The 16,047-nt window shown below is 38.4% G+C and overlaps 1 protein-coding gene across 5 annotated transcripts in view; it reads left to right on the top strand.

Moving 5' to 3' along the window:
• The window catches only part of DYM (dymeclin), a 231,340-nt gene that overhangs the window by 96,044 nt on the left and 119,249 nt on the right, over positions 1 to 16,047 (top strand). For all 5 annotated transcript variants that reach the window (XM_068928623.1, XM_068928620.1, XM_068928624.1 and 2 more), the window contains 3 exons: positions 1,572 to 1,697; positions 14,166 to 14,279; positions 15,896 to 15,990. In XM_068928623.1, coding sequence (XP_068784724.1) covers positions 1,572 to 1,697; positions 14,166 to 14,279; positions 15,896 to 15,990 — 335 coding nt within the window. The remainder of the gene's footprint in view (positions 1 to 1,571; positions 1,698 to 14,165; positions 14,280 to 15,895; positions 15,991 to 16,047) is intronic.

The raw sequence follows: 16,047 nt of genomic DNA, 5'->3' as shown, positions 1-16,047 counted from the left end.
AACCAAAGAGCTGCAATGGCATTACTTCCTCTGCAAATAACTGCTCTTTCAACCAGCATAACGGAGTCTATGCTATAGAAGAAGGTGGAAATTGGAAGTTATCTGTGCAAGGTTACAGAGAAATGTCCTTTTTGCCCAGCCAAGGAAAAGGATTATTGTTTTTGCTACATACTGTGTAGATACCCTAAGAAAAAAAGATTTTTACCTTTGCTATCCAGATTTATATTCACAAAACATAAAAATATCAACTTCAGTTTTAACAGGAGAGAGATGTTTCCTAAGGACCCTTTGAAACTGTAAAGGAAGGATGTTTGTGGAATGCAAATACTTTTTTTTTTTTTTTTTTTTCCTGTTTTTGTTGTGGCATTGCCTTGACCCTGGGTAAAGCATCTTTCAAAAGGTTTGTGGCCTGCAGCATTTAGATCAATCTCACCCGTCTGAACAAGAACTGTACAAAGTGTGTTTAATGTGTTCCAACTGTTTTGGAACTTGTTGATTTTTAACAGAACATTCTGGTAATTTTAGAGACTTGCGATGCACTCGGGAGTCCTGGCCTAGCCCCAGAATAGGCTTCACATGATTCATCCTGCTTCCCTCGGTTTGTTTTTAAAAACAGCAACCCTTTAGGTGTCTCGAATCTCTTGGAATGAATTTGGTGTCTCATTCACTATCTTGGAATTGAGAGATTTTTCTTTCTCCCAAGTTCCTTTTTTTTTTTTTCCAGGGTAGTTTGTGATTTAGGCCTATTTCTGCAGCATGAGGAAGCGCATTATACTGAGCCAGTGGAAAGCTAATTTTCTATTGGTAAAGAGACAATCATCTGGATTAAGTTTAGACTAGCGTTCAGGTATGCTTGCTGTGGCAATGAAATCTCATTTTCGTTATTATTGCAAGACTTTGGCTTAAACTGTTCATCCTGGTGGAAACGTTGCAAGACCTTGGGCTGAACTCACATAATGTCAGCTCTCCTTGGCTGCATATTGTCTAGAATTAGAAAAACAGGCCTTTTCTAGTTTTAAACCCAACGCAAACTGCTTCATTTCTGGGATTATCTCCACACATCAAAATGGAAGTTGAGCTTCAGCTCTTAAAATGAGTTTGTGCACCTCTGTTCTAATAGGCCTGGCTGTATTTGATGAGGATAGTCATTTCGGACCACACTTGCCTTAACAGAAATGGTCAGAAGCAACCGTTTTTCTGCTTAAACTGGTGAAAATCTTGCTTACTAATTGGATTTTTTTTCCCATAGTTCACAGGGGACTGAAACTTTGAGAGCCTATGGTAACTGGTATGGCTGGAAATCTCATTTATTAGGAATTGAAATTCCATGTCTCACCACAAGAAATAATTTGCTTAGACTCTGGTGAACACAGGGAGAAAAAAAAAAAACAGATGGAAGGTGTTTGAATGGCTTACGTCAGTATTTTGGGGTGGTTATTTCAGGAGGAATAGGCTGCTATGCTACCATCAAAGGACAGGGTGATACAGGGGAGGTTTTTTCGTCTCTTCTCTTTATTGTCTGAGGTACTTGAAAGCCTAAACTAACACATGTGTGTTTTTCTTCCCTAAAGGTTTTGCCAATTCTTGAAATTCTGTATCATGTCGAAGAAAGGAATTCACACCATGTTTACATGGCTCTTATAATTTTGTTGATTCTTACAGAGGACGATGGCTTCAATCGATCCATTCATGAAGTGGTGAGTTGCTGTTTTGGTAAATAATTCTTCAGAACTAAGAATCGTTTAAATGGTTATTTCTAGAAAAATGCCTCTGCGTATCTAGCTGGCTAGTTCCTCAGCAGAGTTGGTTTAGAGACTGTAGGTGCTCATCCAGATTTGATGGCATATACTTATTTTTTTCCATAAAGACTGGTAAACCAAAGGTGGAAGTGTCTTTTCCAAACTTTCCCTACTGAAGTGAACAAACATGCTCCCTCTTGTAAAGGAGATACTTTTTATATATGTTTTTTTTCTTTCTTCTTCTTTCTGGTGTTTCCTGTTGCAAATGAGCATAGTAATGGGCAGGCAGGCTGCCTCCAAGATGCTGACTGTTTGCCATAGAAGTGGTGGGGAGAGAAGAGAGAGAAAAACAGACAACTTTTTTTATTTCTCTTTAGGAAAGAAAAAAAAAAAGCTTTGCTCAACCAATTTGATTCAGCTGAGAGGAGTTTTCAGTTGGAGTTTTATTTTCCAAACTGAAGGTTACTTCCTTACTTGGCATCCCTTTTGTGTCTTTCTGCTAGATTAATATCTCTTTTATGTTGTCCATATAATATGATTCAAATTTTGACTAGCTTTGGCCCTCGACCGTCTGTGCTGGAGAGTACCTTGGATAATTATGTTCTAGTTTCCTAGCTTCTAAAGCTACCATAATGCAGATGATGTCTTCACTGATTTTATTTGGTTTTTTGGCTGGGACGTGGAAACTCTTTCAGGATTATATGAAACTAATGAAATGCGAAAAGCTGGAAGCAAAATATTCGGGTTTCTAAACAGAATTTTTCTCTCAGGTGAATTGCAGACTGGAGCCTGTTTCAGAGGGTATGTGACATTTTTCCTTGGCAACAAATAAGAGGTTGACAGTATTTAATTTCTGAAATCTTGGATTATTTTATTTAGCTCTGTATGTAGAAAGTAGGAAGAGTTGGCATTTACATGAAATTTTTGGGGAGCACCTTTTAGGAAGATCTCCTACAATAAATATGCAGGTGATTGAAATAACATTTTTCTAAAGGCTTCCTTCTGCCCCACCTTCGTGTCTTGACCCTAGATATGCACCACACATGTAGGTATATAGTATGTATATTTGGGTCCCGTTTCACTAAGTCGTTTAACTTGGATCATAAGTTGAATGTGTGTTAAGGGATACAGCACACAAGTTCCACTCCTGCCTCATGGTCTCTTCCCTCCTCTTCCTTCCTTCACTTTGAAGGCGGGACACATGCTCTTTCAACAAATTCCTTGCTGGATAAGTAAAAGTGGAAGATTTCCCTAAAATTGTTAATGAGAATCCAGCTGTGGACTGAAAGCATAAATCAAGTTTCCTGTTCCGGTTTGTTCTTGCCTGTGCAGCTCTCCCTGCCAATACAGTTGTAGTGCTTTCTGTGTAATGTGGATATTATTTTTACTACGTCCATTTTAATAATAATAAAAAAGTATCTTGTTGCTCTTACCCTGCATTGGTTTTCTTAATCGTGCCTTCACTTTTGCCATTTTCTTCTCAGCTTGATCTTTATTCTACCTCCTATTACCCGCTCAGCAGAGTGTGCCTCCTGAGAAACAGCCGTTTGTGGCATCGTGTGGCCAAGGTTTTGCTAGTGGTGTCTCTCAGCTGGATAGAGAGAGGTCCCTGTGGGGGCCCTGAGTCTGCCGGCCTGTGCTTGTGAACTTCTGTTACCCCTGCTGCGGAAGAAGAACTGAAAAAGGGTACTTTTACCATCAACAGCTGAAGGAGCACAGTGGCACTTATAGAGGACAGGAGTGGAATAACCTAGTCTTTCTCTCTCCTAGTTCTCTTTATTCCTTAACGTTCTTTTACCCTTTTCTGCATTCCTGGGCATATTTCAAGTCTAAGGAGAGAGTGTACTTCATGGCAAAAAAAATAATCTTTTCCCACCTTTGTTGTGCATTTCCTGTTGAATTTGACAGCTTTTCTTACCCCATACTCTTAGTCTCAGTGTCACAGGGGTGGATTGGTGCCATGAAGCAGGAGGAGTAGGTTCTCTTCTGCAAAATTTCAGCTGTGTACCCCAAAAGTCACCTAAATAAACCTGTGATATAGACAAGAGAGTCAGTGACTGTGATACTGACACTTTAATATTCCTCTATTTCAAGAAAATGTGTAATCTGTCATGCTCTTAAAATAAATGAAATAAAATGAAGTCACCTTGATCTGTAGCATTACTGAACTCAATGGAGGGCAGTGAATATCAAAATGCAAATATGAGCATTGCATCTTAGCTGGTGAATGGATCTGCTGCTGGTGGGATCCTGTGGTCCGGGATGAGGAGGAAATATAGTTAGCGCCCTACTTTTCCTTTGTGCGTGACAAAGAGATGCAAAACCATATTGGTACAAGAATTCTCCTCGCCCGTCCTTTTAAATGATCACGTTTGAAGGACAGAATTACCTTTCAAGAAATGCAGCATAAAGTACAGAATTAGTCTCATATTTTCTGAAATATTAAGTACACCTCTCCTAGAGGCTGAGAGGATATCACAAGGAAGCAAAATATTATGAACAGCGTTGGGAAAACTGTATAATAACTCTGAAATGTGACTGTCTAGCATCAGTTGCACAACTACAGTTAAACTCTTCTTCACTACAATTATTTATCACGTTTTAGCAACTGCAGCAGGATTTTTTTCCCCATAGCTTAGCTAAAATATGAAGAAAAATAAAGATTTGATATGTTTTAGGTCAACCTGTTTTTCTCTCTACTGCTCTGTATCCTGTGTAATGTTCTCATAAGAAGCATGACTGTACAATCCATTTATGGGCTATTTTGTTTTGTGGTATCGCAGCCACGTTTATTTATTGATTTTTTTTTTTTTTTTAGTTAATTTTAGTGAGCACAATTTTATAGATCTTGTGACTATACCGACTGATAAAGAGCTCAGGAAACCACACAAACTCTTTTTGACTGCTGAAGCGTTTTTGTTTAAAATAAATGTGATCTTAACTGCCTGGAAAATATGATCAAAAACATGGGTCCTATTCCTACAGTTGCCTTAATGCAAGATGTCGCTGTAACCATGCAGAGCTCAAGTTCTTTCACTAATAATAGAGTAAACTAGTAAATACAGTAGCTCCTTAAATGGACAAATATTGGTGTTTCTCCTCCTCTGATTTATGAAACTTAAAAAACAAACAAAAAAAAACCAAAAAATCTCTCAAACTGATGACATATAGTATTTTATGAAGTAGTAACCTATAATACTACTGTAGTACTTTATGTTGCTATGCTATGGTTGCTTTCTTTGGGATGGGAGAAGAGATAACATGTAGTTTGTTTATTTTAAGATTAGTTCAGGGCATGACAGCAGCCAGACCTGGTTGTCTCGGCAATGGGGACTCAGTAAGATAGCCTCGTTGCAAAGAGATTCCTCTTTGTATGAAAAGTTGCTTAGCTCCAAGATGAATCTGGAGGTAATCTCCAGAGAGAGCTGCAGTAGGACTCCAGATGGCCAGTAATATTTCTGAGTAATTAGGCCGGTTACTGTGGTATGCGGAAGCCCACAATTGAGTTTCTCTACTTCCTGACTGAAAGGATGGATTTCAGTTTAGGTCTTTCCCGGGCATTGGGTTTTCTTGGATGAGTATTGGAGGAATCTTGGATGAATATTAAGTGTCTCGTGGTAGTTTTGATCCTGGAGTAGGGATCAAAAGATCTCAGTTTTTTCCCCCATGCATTGGGATAAAAACAAATTGTAAAAACTTGAAGCCTTCTCTGAAACAAAATTCTAATTTTTGACCCAGGCCCAATTGCAACTGGCTGTTCACATATTACTTTTTTGATTTTTTTTCTTCAATGAGAATAGAAAAGGAGAAACTGTCACTTTTTAAGTTGTTGCAGTTATACCGAATATATTTCGGACTACTTTGCAAATTTAATTTCAATGAAGTTAACTGTTGTGTATGACTATACCACCCTTAGTCAATACACTTAAGCCTTCTCGATGCTTATGTTTCTTGTTTTCCTCATCCTCTTTAAAATGTGGCTTCTGAGAGATGGTGATTTCTTAACTTCCAGAGTTGCTAAGTACTACTCTTGCTTTGATATCGGTGGGTTTTCTTTATTCATTATGAAAAAGAGGACATAAAAAAAAGACTTAGGTCACAGTGGATCAAGAAAGAAGTTGATCAGGGGAGCCAGATTTCTTACCTGTCAGTTGTCTTCTGCAATTGCTGGCTGCTGCTGACTTCTGTGCTACTTTAATTATGTAGGCGTCACGTTTGTAGTCCACCTCTTGTTTCGTTATTGTGGTTTCAGAGGTCAGCTTTTTTCCCTACGTCTTGCAGGTGTAATGGTTTTGGTTGATCTCTACCCCTGTGTGATAAATAGGAGCCAGTAATGTTAGTTTCCTTTCTTCGCTTTGCATGCGTTAGAGGAGCAAGAGGTTTAGGATTTCCTTTTCTTTTGTTCATTTTTGTATAGCTGAGTATCTTGACACTTTTTGATTTTTGGCATTAATGAGCTGCTGAAGACTCTTTAGGTGGGTGGTTTAGTTTGGGATAATGTTCAGAATTGGAGATGAGCAGAGCTACGTTCAGTGCTCTGATCTCATAACTGGGCTGTATCTAGGATTGATAACACTTTCTTGCAATCTTCCATGTTGCTTGTAAGTTTTCCGGACTTGAATGCTTGGACTGATGTTTTCCAAGGTTTGGGTTTCTAAAGCCTCTGTCAGAAGCATTGGCTGTTTCTGGAGCGAGATTAGGGCAGGACGTGTCTTGTCCCTGTTTAAAGCAGTCAACGTGTTTTCTAATAGCTCTAGTAACTTGATGTTTTGCATTAGGAATTTGCAGCTTGGCAGGTGATCTCTGTGCTAGGGGGTGTGTCTTGTTCTGCTCATCTGGCTAAATTTGAACAAATCAAATCTCTGGGCAAAGAGGAGCAGGCTGTTTCCCTCTGCGCAGGAGACGTAGCAGGTAGCAGCCTGACGTCGCTGGTTATTGCATATTCACTTTTCGTAGCTCCTAGAGCCAGCTAGACTGTCTGCATCCTTCCCTACGGATGGGCTGAGCATGTTTCAATTCAGATATGTAGGGTCCAGCTGAAATTTGTGTAACTGCTGCTTTCCAGCTCCTTTGGGATGGGACTGCAGCCACAACTCATCCCTGTAATGTTTATATGCTGCAGTAGGTAACTGTTTTGCTTAATGATCATATGCTGCTCTTCAAGTAACGGTGGTTCTTCAAATAACAGTACATTTTTTCTTCTGGAGCTTTCAAGTGTGCGCAGTGGTTGACTTTGGATATTTTTCGTTGTCAAGGTAGTTCACCTATCCCTTTATATAAAACCTTCTCTTGAAAACGGATATATTCACATAGTTACAAATTAGCTCTTTGTAAGAAGTCACAGCCTGTTAACTGCAACTTAAGTGTCGCTGACTGTGTATGCTTATTTTAGCACTTTGCAATTGTGAAGCTTTAAAAAAAAAAAAAAAAAAAAATCCCTTGCAACAGCTTCAAGCCAGACCTTTTGCAGTTGAGACTGGCTGGAATACGCGCAGTCATTTATCGCAACCATAACTTGTGACGACTCTCTAACTTACTGTGTTTGGTCATAGGTTTTTGCTTAACAGGTTGTTCAGTTGCTTCCCCTTTAGCAGAGTATCTTTTTTGCAGTGAAGCTCACGCGTTTAGCCTGTTAATTACACAACTGACTTCTCTTTTAGACTTTTCACTTGCCTATTTCATGAAAATATTGCTTGACTTTTTTTTTCTTCTTTTAGGCTATTCCTTTTAATCCTCTAGGTTTTCAGTCCTGACTAGTTGTTTGCTAAAACTCCTTGCGTGACTTGCTTCCATTTTATATCATTGTCAGTTTGTCTTAAAATAACGTTAGTGACTTGCTGTAACCAGAAATTCAACCTTTTTCCTCATCCCCTTGTAGCCTGCTCTATCTGGAAAACCTCCTCTGCAGTGATTTCATATTTCCTATTTGTTCCTCAGCCTTGACTGTTCCTCCCTTAAATGTGTCTTAAGTCTTTCCCTCTTGTTCCGATTTCCTATCCTTTTAGCAGAAGATGTTTACCAGAAATTTTCACACTTCATGTTGCTGATGACGTTTTTCACTCTCGCCAGCACTGCAGTGCTATGAAACAGTATGATGGAAAATGTTTTTCCCAACTATAGGTTATAATCATTTGCTTCGCTTCAGCTCCAGTGTGGGAAATTGGAAGGTGCTGACAGAAATTGTCTACTTTTAACCACTACCTCATTCTTTATTTGTTTTTGTGTCCAGCTATGCTGGTCACAAGAGGCTTTCAAGATTCTGAGTCCTATTCAGTTTTTCTGAGCGATGTTCTCTTTTTTTTTTTTCTTCTTCTTCTGGTTTGACAAACCACCCTTTCTGTAAAGCAGATTTAAGAACATAAAAAACTTTTCTTACTTCTAGCCTCAAACCCTAGTTTCCTGTGTGCCTTTTCTCTGTTGAGCTGGTGTAGGTCTTTTGACGACTGTTTCACGCTTAGCTTAATACCCTGGCTTTGCTTAAAGTGGGTTTCTCCATGAGGCAGCCATGGCTTTTAATGCTTAGCAAACTTTGAAGATTCAGCATTTGTTAGATAACTAACAATTTTTTAACCTTTCCAATACGTAGCTTGTGATAGTGGATATATGTCTATGTACATATGTTATCCACACTCTTGTTTCATCTCTTCGTATATGGTACAAAAGTGATATTTTGTATCTCAGGCTGCATTAGTTGAGCCACTAAGATGAGTTTCCTGAGCCAACTGCCTATTGTTCAGTGACTGCATCTTTTTTTCACTTTTTCATCTTAGTGTGGCTAGTCTGTGATGAAATTTGGGATGTAGCTCTTGTTCCATGGGCCTCCGTCCGTAAGTTTTTCAAAGCCTCAATGTACTAAACGGATATGAATCCTGTTTTTTAGGAGGTTAATCTGAAAAACACCTAGTCCTTTTAGCACAAGGTAATGCAAAACATGATTGTTTCCAGTGAGGACTGCATATCTGCAATGCTCCATGAAAGAAAGGCTTCAGGAGGCTTCCTTCCTACTGAAGGAATGAAGTGTGGGAGAGAGTTTGACTCATAATTAGTGTGCTGTTGCAAGTGTCTTGTACTGCGAGAGAGATTCAAGAGGCATAGAAGGAGTTACAGTAAGAATAAGGGTGGGCGGTAAATGGAAGAAGTGTAAGCACGTGTGTAATTAGGAGAACCTGGAAGGTTACTGGGTAAACATTTTAAAGATGGTGCTTACAAAGCATTACCTCTGTCTAGAATAAAGTTTATAGGTTTCTTTTTTTCCCACTTGGATTTTTCTTTAGAATCTCTTGGCGCAGAATTTTGATAAAATGCCTGTGTAATTCATTCTTATTTCATATTACTTTCATTAGGATCCTACAGTGTGCTTAGGGAAGTAAAACATCTCCCAGAGCCTTGTGTTAAGTTAAACCCAGATTTTGCTAGCAATACTCGTAACGCAAACACTGGGAAAAGTTACCCCAAAGGAGAAATTGTGTTAGGATGCTACTACCTTTAAAAAGATTGTTTTTTCTCTTAATTCAGCTGCTTTGAATGTTTGTGACTAATCACAAATGATTTTGTCATCATTGAAAAGTTTACTGGGGGATGAAATGCTGGAATGCCTTTCTTAAAGGTCCTCGCTGTCTTTGTGCTTTCATTTGGCTTTCGGAGGATAGGTCTTACTTTTCTTCGTGTTTGGAGATGGCAAAAATGCTTTTTAAGAGCGTAGGTGGGATTATTATTCTGCGGAAGGCAGGGAGGTCTTTAGCCCAACTGATAACGAAAAGAAACCTTTAAAGCAAAGAGAGCCTGAGGCGTCCGTTTGTTTGGGGTTTAAGAGCAGAAGTTGACGCACAAAAAGCAGCAGAATTGCACCCAGGTTTTGTTCTTTCCGAGTGTTTCAGAGCAGGTGACATAAGCCAGTTAGTCTAGTCTCTCCATCCTCAGTGCTAATATAACTTCCATTACTGTGGCATTTGAGGGCCTCTTGGGTCCTCGAAAAGAGCATGAAACTTAAAATCTTACGTGCTTCACAAGTTGTAGCGTAAATCCCTTGCCAATTTACGGGCCTTCGTGGAAGGCATGCACTGTGTGAGCGCGTGTTGAACATCCCCCCCCCCCCAAAATTAAGGCTCTGCTACATGGGAAAGAAATTCAGCAACATGTTGTAAAATGCATCCATTTTGAAACAAGAAACTGCTTTGCTGCTGGTCGTATTCCAAAGGGTTGGTAAAGAGCGTTCTGCCTCCTGATTACATTAGTGATACTCCAAACACAACTGCAGGAAGCATGGGGAGAATTCAATACTGAAGCTAATTGATGGAAGAAAAACAAAGATCAGAAAGGTGATTCAAAAACAAGAATAAGAGCTTCCCTGTTGAAGTGTTCATTTTTAAATACAACTTTTAATTTTTTTCTGAAGAAATATGTTCCATTTTAAAACAAGTTGTCATCTGCAATGATTTCTGTTCTGTTAATATTCTTATAGAACCCTTCAATAGCCTGCTCATATTCCACTGGGTGAAAACTATCATATATTTAATAATTCAGAAATTAACAAATTGAAAACTTTGAATTGTGCATAAACCCTCTCAGTGCATACATTGGGTTTGTTACTTTTGAGTGGCGGAAGAGGGTTAGTAACCAACTGTGATCACTAGAGTTAGTGCTCCGATGGCAAAAGGTTTGTATATTGTGTGTTTGTGGTTTGTTTTTTTTTTTAAATGTAACACGAGGTTGTGATTATCAAGTTAGGCACTGAATCTGGAGTATACTTTTGGACACATTAAAACACTTTGTACTGGGGAAATTAGTCATTTAGCTTCTAATAGAGATGCGGATTGTAAATATGACTTTGTTTTTTAGAGAGAGATTTTAATAAGGGGACAGTCCCTGTTAAATCAGGACCTCTGGCAATTCTGCATTTTGCTTACAGGAGAATAACAAAATAAAAAGATATCCTTAAGGGTTGTTAGGTGCAGTACATTAAGCTTCAGCTTCACTTTTTGTTATTAAAGTGTTTGCTTATTGATGTAGAGAGACTTGTAGACTGAGAGTCTGTCTTCCAGTTTTTGGTGGTGGTTCACGAATCAGCACAATTTTGATCTCTATAGGTAGTGATATTGGGATATTTATGGAAGGTCGTTATTGTGACTGCTGCCACAGTATATAATTTAAAAAGGCCCTTGATTTGGTAACTGGAAAACTTAAAATGAATACAAATATAAGTTTTTATTGCAGTGTGCCCCAAAATGACATTAAACGGAAGAATGTGGTAAAACTAACAAATGTAAATCTTAAGGGAGAAGAAGTGCTTACGATGGTCCAGCAGGGTATTTTAAAACAGTGGTGGGATGAAACTGGGCAAAGATGAAAAAGTAGACTGAAAACCAGAGGGGAAAAAACTCTAATATTGAGATGTTTGAGCTCTGGAGTAGTCTACTAAGTGGAAGCTTGATTGCTTGAGTCTCTTAAAGCAGGACTGAACAATGATTTTGAGTATGGGCCCTAAAGAGCAGTCCTGTTTTGGCAATAGGATGGGAGAACTCATTTATTTCCAATTCCAATACAATTCCGTGATTCATAATTTCCATAACAGTTCTAAAAACAAACGAAGTTAGCATTTAAATATGTTCAGCGTGTGTAATGCTGTGGGGAAGCAAAAACCAACTTTAATGACCAATGGTATAGGTTTTGAAGTTAATATAGTATATTACTATGAAGTATAGTAATATAGTGTAGTATTTTCTGTTGGTAATGTCGAGTCTTCACCTCAGCTGCAAAATACCTTTGCTTTTTGTTTCTGTTTCTTGTCAAAATACAGTAATCTGCCAATATGTGAATTTAATGTAAAAGCAATTCAGAACAGTTTGAACAGATGCAGTCTCTGGGCTGAATGGGAGAAGCTGTGTTAGTAAAATAACTCTTTTGGTCTCCTGCTTCTGGGTTGTTGGAGCTTCTCAAAGACTGCTAAAGGGGAAAAAAATTGTTCCATGTACTGCCTTTGGTGATCCCCAAATACGAATGGGAGCATATAGGAAGTGTGCCTCATAGAGGAGGGGAAATATTCAGCCAGTAGCCAGAGGAGGGACAGATTGCCTGCTCTTGCCACAGGATTTGGATGATGGCGGTGGCAGATTGGGGCAGAGGCAAGAAAGAATAGTATGTAGAGTATATTTTTCCACGTGACTCTTTTGCAGAGATGGATAAAAGTTGGCATAGTACACTGAATTATGAAACCAGCCATTAGGCACTTAATGTGGCCTAATGATTTTCTTTTCGATCATAAATTAATTAGGAAATAATGTTTGATGTTAAAATTCTTTTAATAGAAAGTGCTTAAGATCTTAAGAAGCAACAGAGGGCGAATAACTATGCAGAGCGTTCTGTGATCTGTGAGCATGTAGAACAGTGTGCATTGCCGTAATTATTAATCTCTTTAAATGTATAACATACGGAATTTTAAAAGACAAATTTAATTCTGTGAAAATGAAAAATATGGGGTGACCTTTTTGGATTCCAGTACAGTGCTCTTTTAGTGATTAGCAACCAAGTGCTTACATCATTTAAAAGCACGATTTTCAATTACTGTTGTGAAGTAAACACCTGATTATCAGTCAAACTGAGTAACCCTTCTCCATTTCCGTTAATGAGAAGCTTGGGTGTTTTGCACCTCTAACAAATAAATCTAGAGGTCTAAATAGCTAAATGTTGGCTGTACGTTTTTCCAGGTTAGCTCATGCCCACATCTTAAGTGAATGTGTGAGTATAACTGATTTTCCTGTTTTCAGATGTGGAGCGATTTATTCTTTGGCAATGTTGAATTCTAGTGGGAGATTTCTGAATTACCAAAGACGGGGATGCTATGGTGTAATGCTTCTTAGCAACAGATGCCTAAGCATTGGGCCTGGGTCTTGCCACCAGTATTGCAGGCTTTGCAACGTTCAGTGTTATGATCTTTGAGTCCTGTGCAGATATCATTGCGTAGGTTATCTGGTTTTGGGTAGCTGTACAAGGCTTTAGATCCTGAAGATATCTTTAATTGCTGTTCTTTTTAAAAAAATAAAAAATAAAATAAAAAAAAAGCCAAATTTCACCAAATAAATATTTAAGGGGTATATATAAATATATAGGGTTGAGCCACTTCATCTCAGACAGGAGGAGGAAATAGTGTGAAAGCAGCAGCAGCTTGAAGTAGTTCCCAGTATTCCCTTTTCTTTCTCTTCTGCAAGTCGTTCACTGGTCAGAGCTCCCTATTTCTTTCTTAGAGGAAACTGTTTACCGCTTATTCATCCCCTCTCTTGCAGAAGGAAGAGACTTTGCTAAGTGAGCCATTACTCAGTGGGAGGAAGTGGGAATCCTGAAAGCAGGAATGATGAAAATTGAATGGCAACAAACTTTTTTAGTCATCAGAGAAGGGGTAGGAAGGATGGCTAGTCAGAAGATGATGTTTTCACATGACCTCTTGAGAGAAGAGGTCAATTAATGAAGTTGATCAGTGAGCTTGGGGCATGGATTTTTTGAGGCATCTGTATTCTTGTCAAGAAAGATGAAGTTTCACTGAAATGCACTTCATATATTAAAGAAAAAAGTGATAGTGTGATAGCTTTGTGTGAAAGAGTCCTTGATAGCAAATGCTTGTTTCTACTGCCCAGAACAACCCTGCATTTATAGAGGATGCTCTTATCCATGTTTGTTAGGGCAGTTCCTGTAAGCTCATTTTTACTAGCCCTTAAAGTCATCTTTCAGGGCAAGTGTAGTGTATACATCTGCTATATTGCTCCAGATGAGCTGGCTGAAGAACCTGGGAAGAAAGAGCATATTGATTCTCCTGCTGCAGGAAGCTTTGAAATGATGGTCAACCTGATAGTGAGGAGCGCTCAAAGATAGGAAACTCCTCTTTGCTTAGTGAAAGTTGTCAGCAAGGTGATGGCAAGTGACCTCGGCACCAAGAGAGAGGGGTCAGGATGAAGCGAGCAGTTACCCTGTTTGTCGTCTGGGTATCCCTCAGCATGTGCGTGCTGGCCCCTCAGTCAGAGCTTGCCCATGCTGCCTCTTGCCCATCTTCTCATGAGGGAAAAGGGGAAGAAATTGGAAATGCTATACAGGTGGCTAGCGTGGACCTGGAGACTTTCTGAAGTGTGAAGGATAAGATTGGAGAGAATCTATGAAAGCAATGGCGTTACGTATTAGAAATTATGAAATAGCTTATTTTAATCATCTTTCCATGCTTAGATGTGTTTCCACATGGCTTATAAAAGAAGTCGATGAGATCTGCCAGGTGATAATACTGCAGAGCCCTTTATTTTTAGCTTTGCATTGCCATCGATTTTGTCATATTTGAGGCTGGAAGCTAATTTAGCTATCTTAAGGGATGTGAGAGTACAGAGAATTTTCTGGGTTCTTATTCAGGATAGACTTAGCTGTTGCAAAACTTTTTGTTCCTTTTTTCAGATACTGAAAAATATCACTTGGTATGCTGAGCGTGTTTTAACAGAGATCTCACTTGGGAGTCTTCTGATACTGGTCGTGATAAGAACCATCCAGTACAACATGACACGGACAAGGGTAAGTGTTGTATTTAACACTTAGGTACATACTGTTGAAGTTAGAAATCCACACTATGATTTCAGTTTTGAACAGGGTGTAGGGTTTTTCTTGATTCTGCTGCAACCAGTTGGCATCTGGAGGGAAGGAAAGAGGAAGATCAGTCATTTTAACTAAGCACAATATTAAGCGCTTCTGAACTTGTAATGCAATTTCTGCATTATCATTCAATTCATCGGCTAAGAGTCTCTAAACTCCATAATCCAAGTACAGAGCTAGATGTTTCTTGGAAGAAACAGAATTCAGATAAGAAAAGATTCCAGATGAAGACTTAAAGATTCTTTTTTTTTTTTTTTTTTTTTTTTAAACCTGTATGAAGTTACTCAGAAGAAATTTCAGCTCTGTTTGTTAGGGTTTTTTGTTTGTTTTTTAATGAAGTAGTACAGTGATTGGCTAAGACCTTTTTGAGTTCTGGCAAAGCATAAATGCTTCAACTTCATGTCCTTATAGATTATTTTGGCGAATTTTTCAAGCATATGATTCTAAACCTTATAGCAAATGTATAACGATGGTAGCATACACTTCTAAATACCTTTGACAATTAAAGACACAGCACTTTTTTTTTACATGAAAAGGATGCAAAAATTTATTCAATGTATTTTGAATTGGAAAACTTAAGAAACCAACTAGAAGAGAAGATTCTTGACATGTGTTTGCAGAATTTCAAATCTGTTATGCTCAAGTATAAAGGTATATTTTAGGTATGAGTACAGAAAAATCCTTTACTTGTAGAAATAATTAAGCATTGATGCATAGGGACTGATTGCACCCATGAATGGAAGTAAACTTGTGAAAGCTGAATGTGCAGTTGGAAACCCTATTTTTAATAATGCTGCAGTAAGTCAGTATGATGATTTAAGATTAATTCTTTTTTTCCCTTTTGAGCAATAGTCCCATCCATGTTGACTTGTCTGTGACAAAGCAAAGCTGATACTGAAGACTTCCATATGGCTGTGGATTCTGAAGTTTGTCGCTTCTGTGAAAAACCTTCACTTTGATAGGGCCGTCATTTAAATGCGTATCTGATCAAATGGTTTCAGAGTTGCTAACAAGGGGAGCAGAACTCTGACGTACCATATAGCAATAGTTATGGGGAAGTAGGATACAGGGCATGTTTTGAAAGAATTAGTAGGAAGATCAAGATATATCAAGCAGAAAATTTAGGATAATATTATAAAAGGGAGGAGAGGAAAATGTCTTTCAGTATTTGTTACATCCATGATGTTATGTAACGTTGGAGGTAACATTGCTAAAGATGTAAGGACAAACACAGATGCACACACAAGCATGTATTTATATGTGTGTGTATACGCACACACATTTATATGTGTGTGTATACGCACACAAACACACACGTACTGAAATCTGTATGAAATCACTCTTATAAGTCTTATAGAAAACATCTTTAAAACATCCCCAAATGTGCAATCAGCAGTTCTCCTTGTACATCTTTGACCACTTCCTATAAAGCAATAGATATTTATCAGTGTTTTGAGTGATTTCCTTTAGCAGGTATCACTATGTATAAAAAGATAGTTTGATGGGTTTTTTTCTCCTCTCTCTTTTTTTCTCAACAGGACAAGTACCTTCATACAAATTGTCTGGCAGCCTTAGCAAATATGTCAGCACAGTTCCGCTCACTTCATCAGTATGCTGCTCAGAGGATCATCAGGTAAATATAAGACTTCTGAAACAGAGCTTTGTTTAAACTCATCTTTCTTTGCTGAAA

Source organism: Struthio camelus, chromosome Z (genome assembly GCF_040807025.1).
Source record: "Struthio camelus isolate bStrCam1 chromosome Z, bStrCam1.hap1, whole genome shotgun sequence".
NCBI classification, from domain to species: Eukaryota; Metazoa; Chordata; class Aves; order Struthioniformes; family Struthionidae; genus Struthio; species Struthio camelus.
This window is presented reverse-complemented; position numbering and strand designations above follow the sequence as displayed.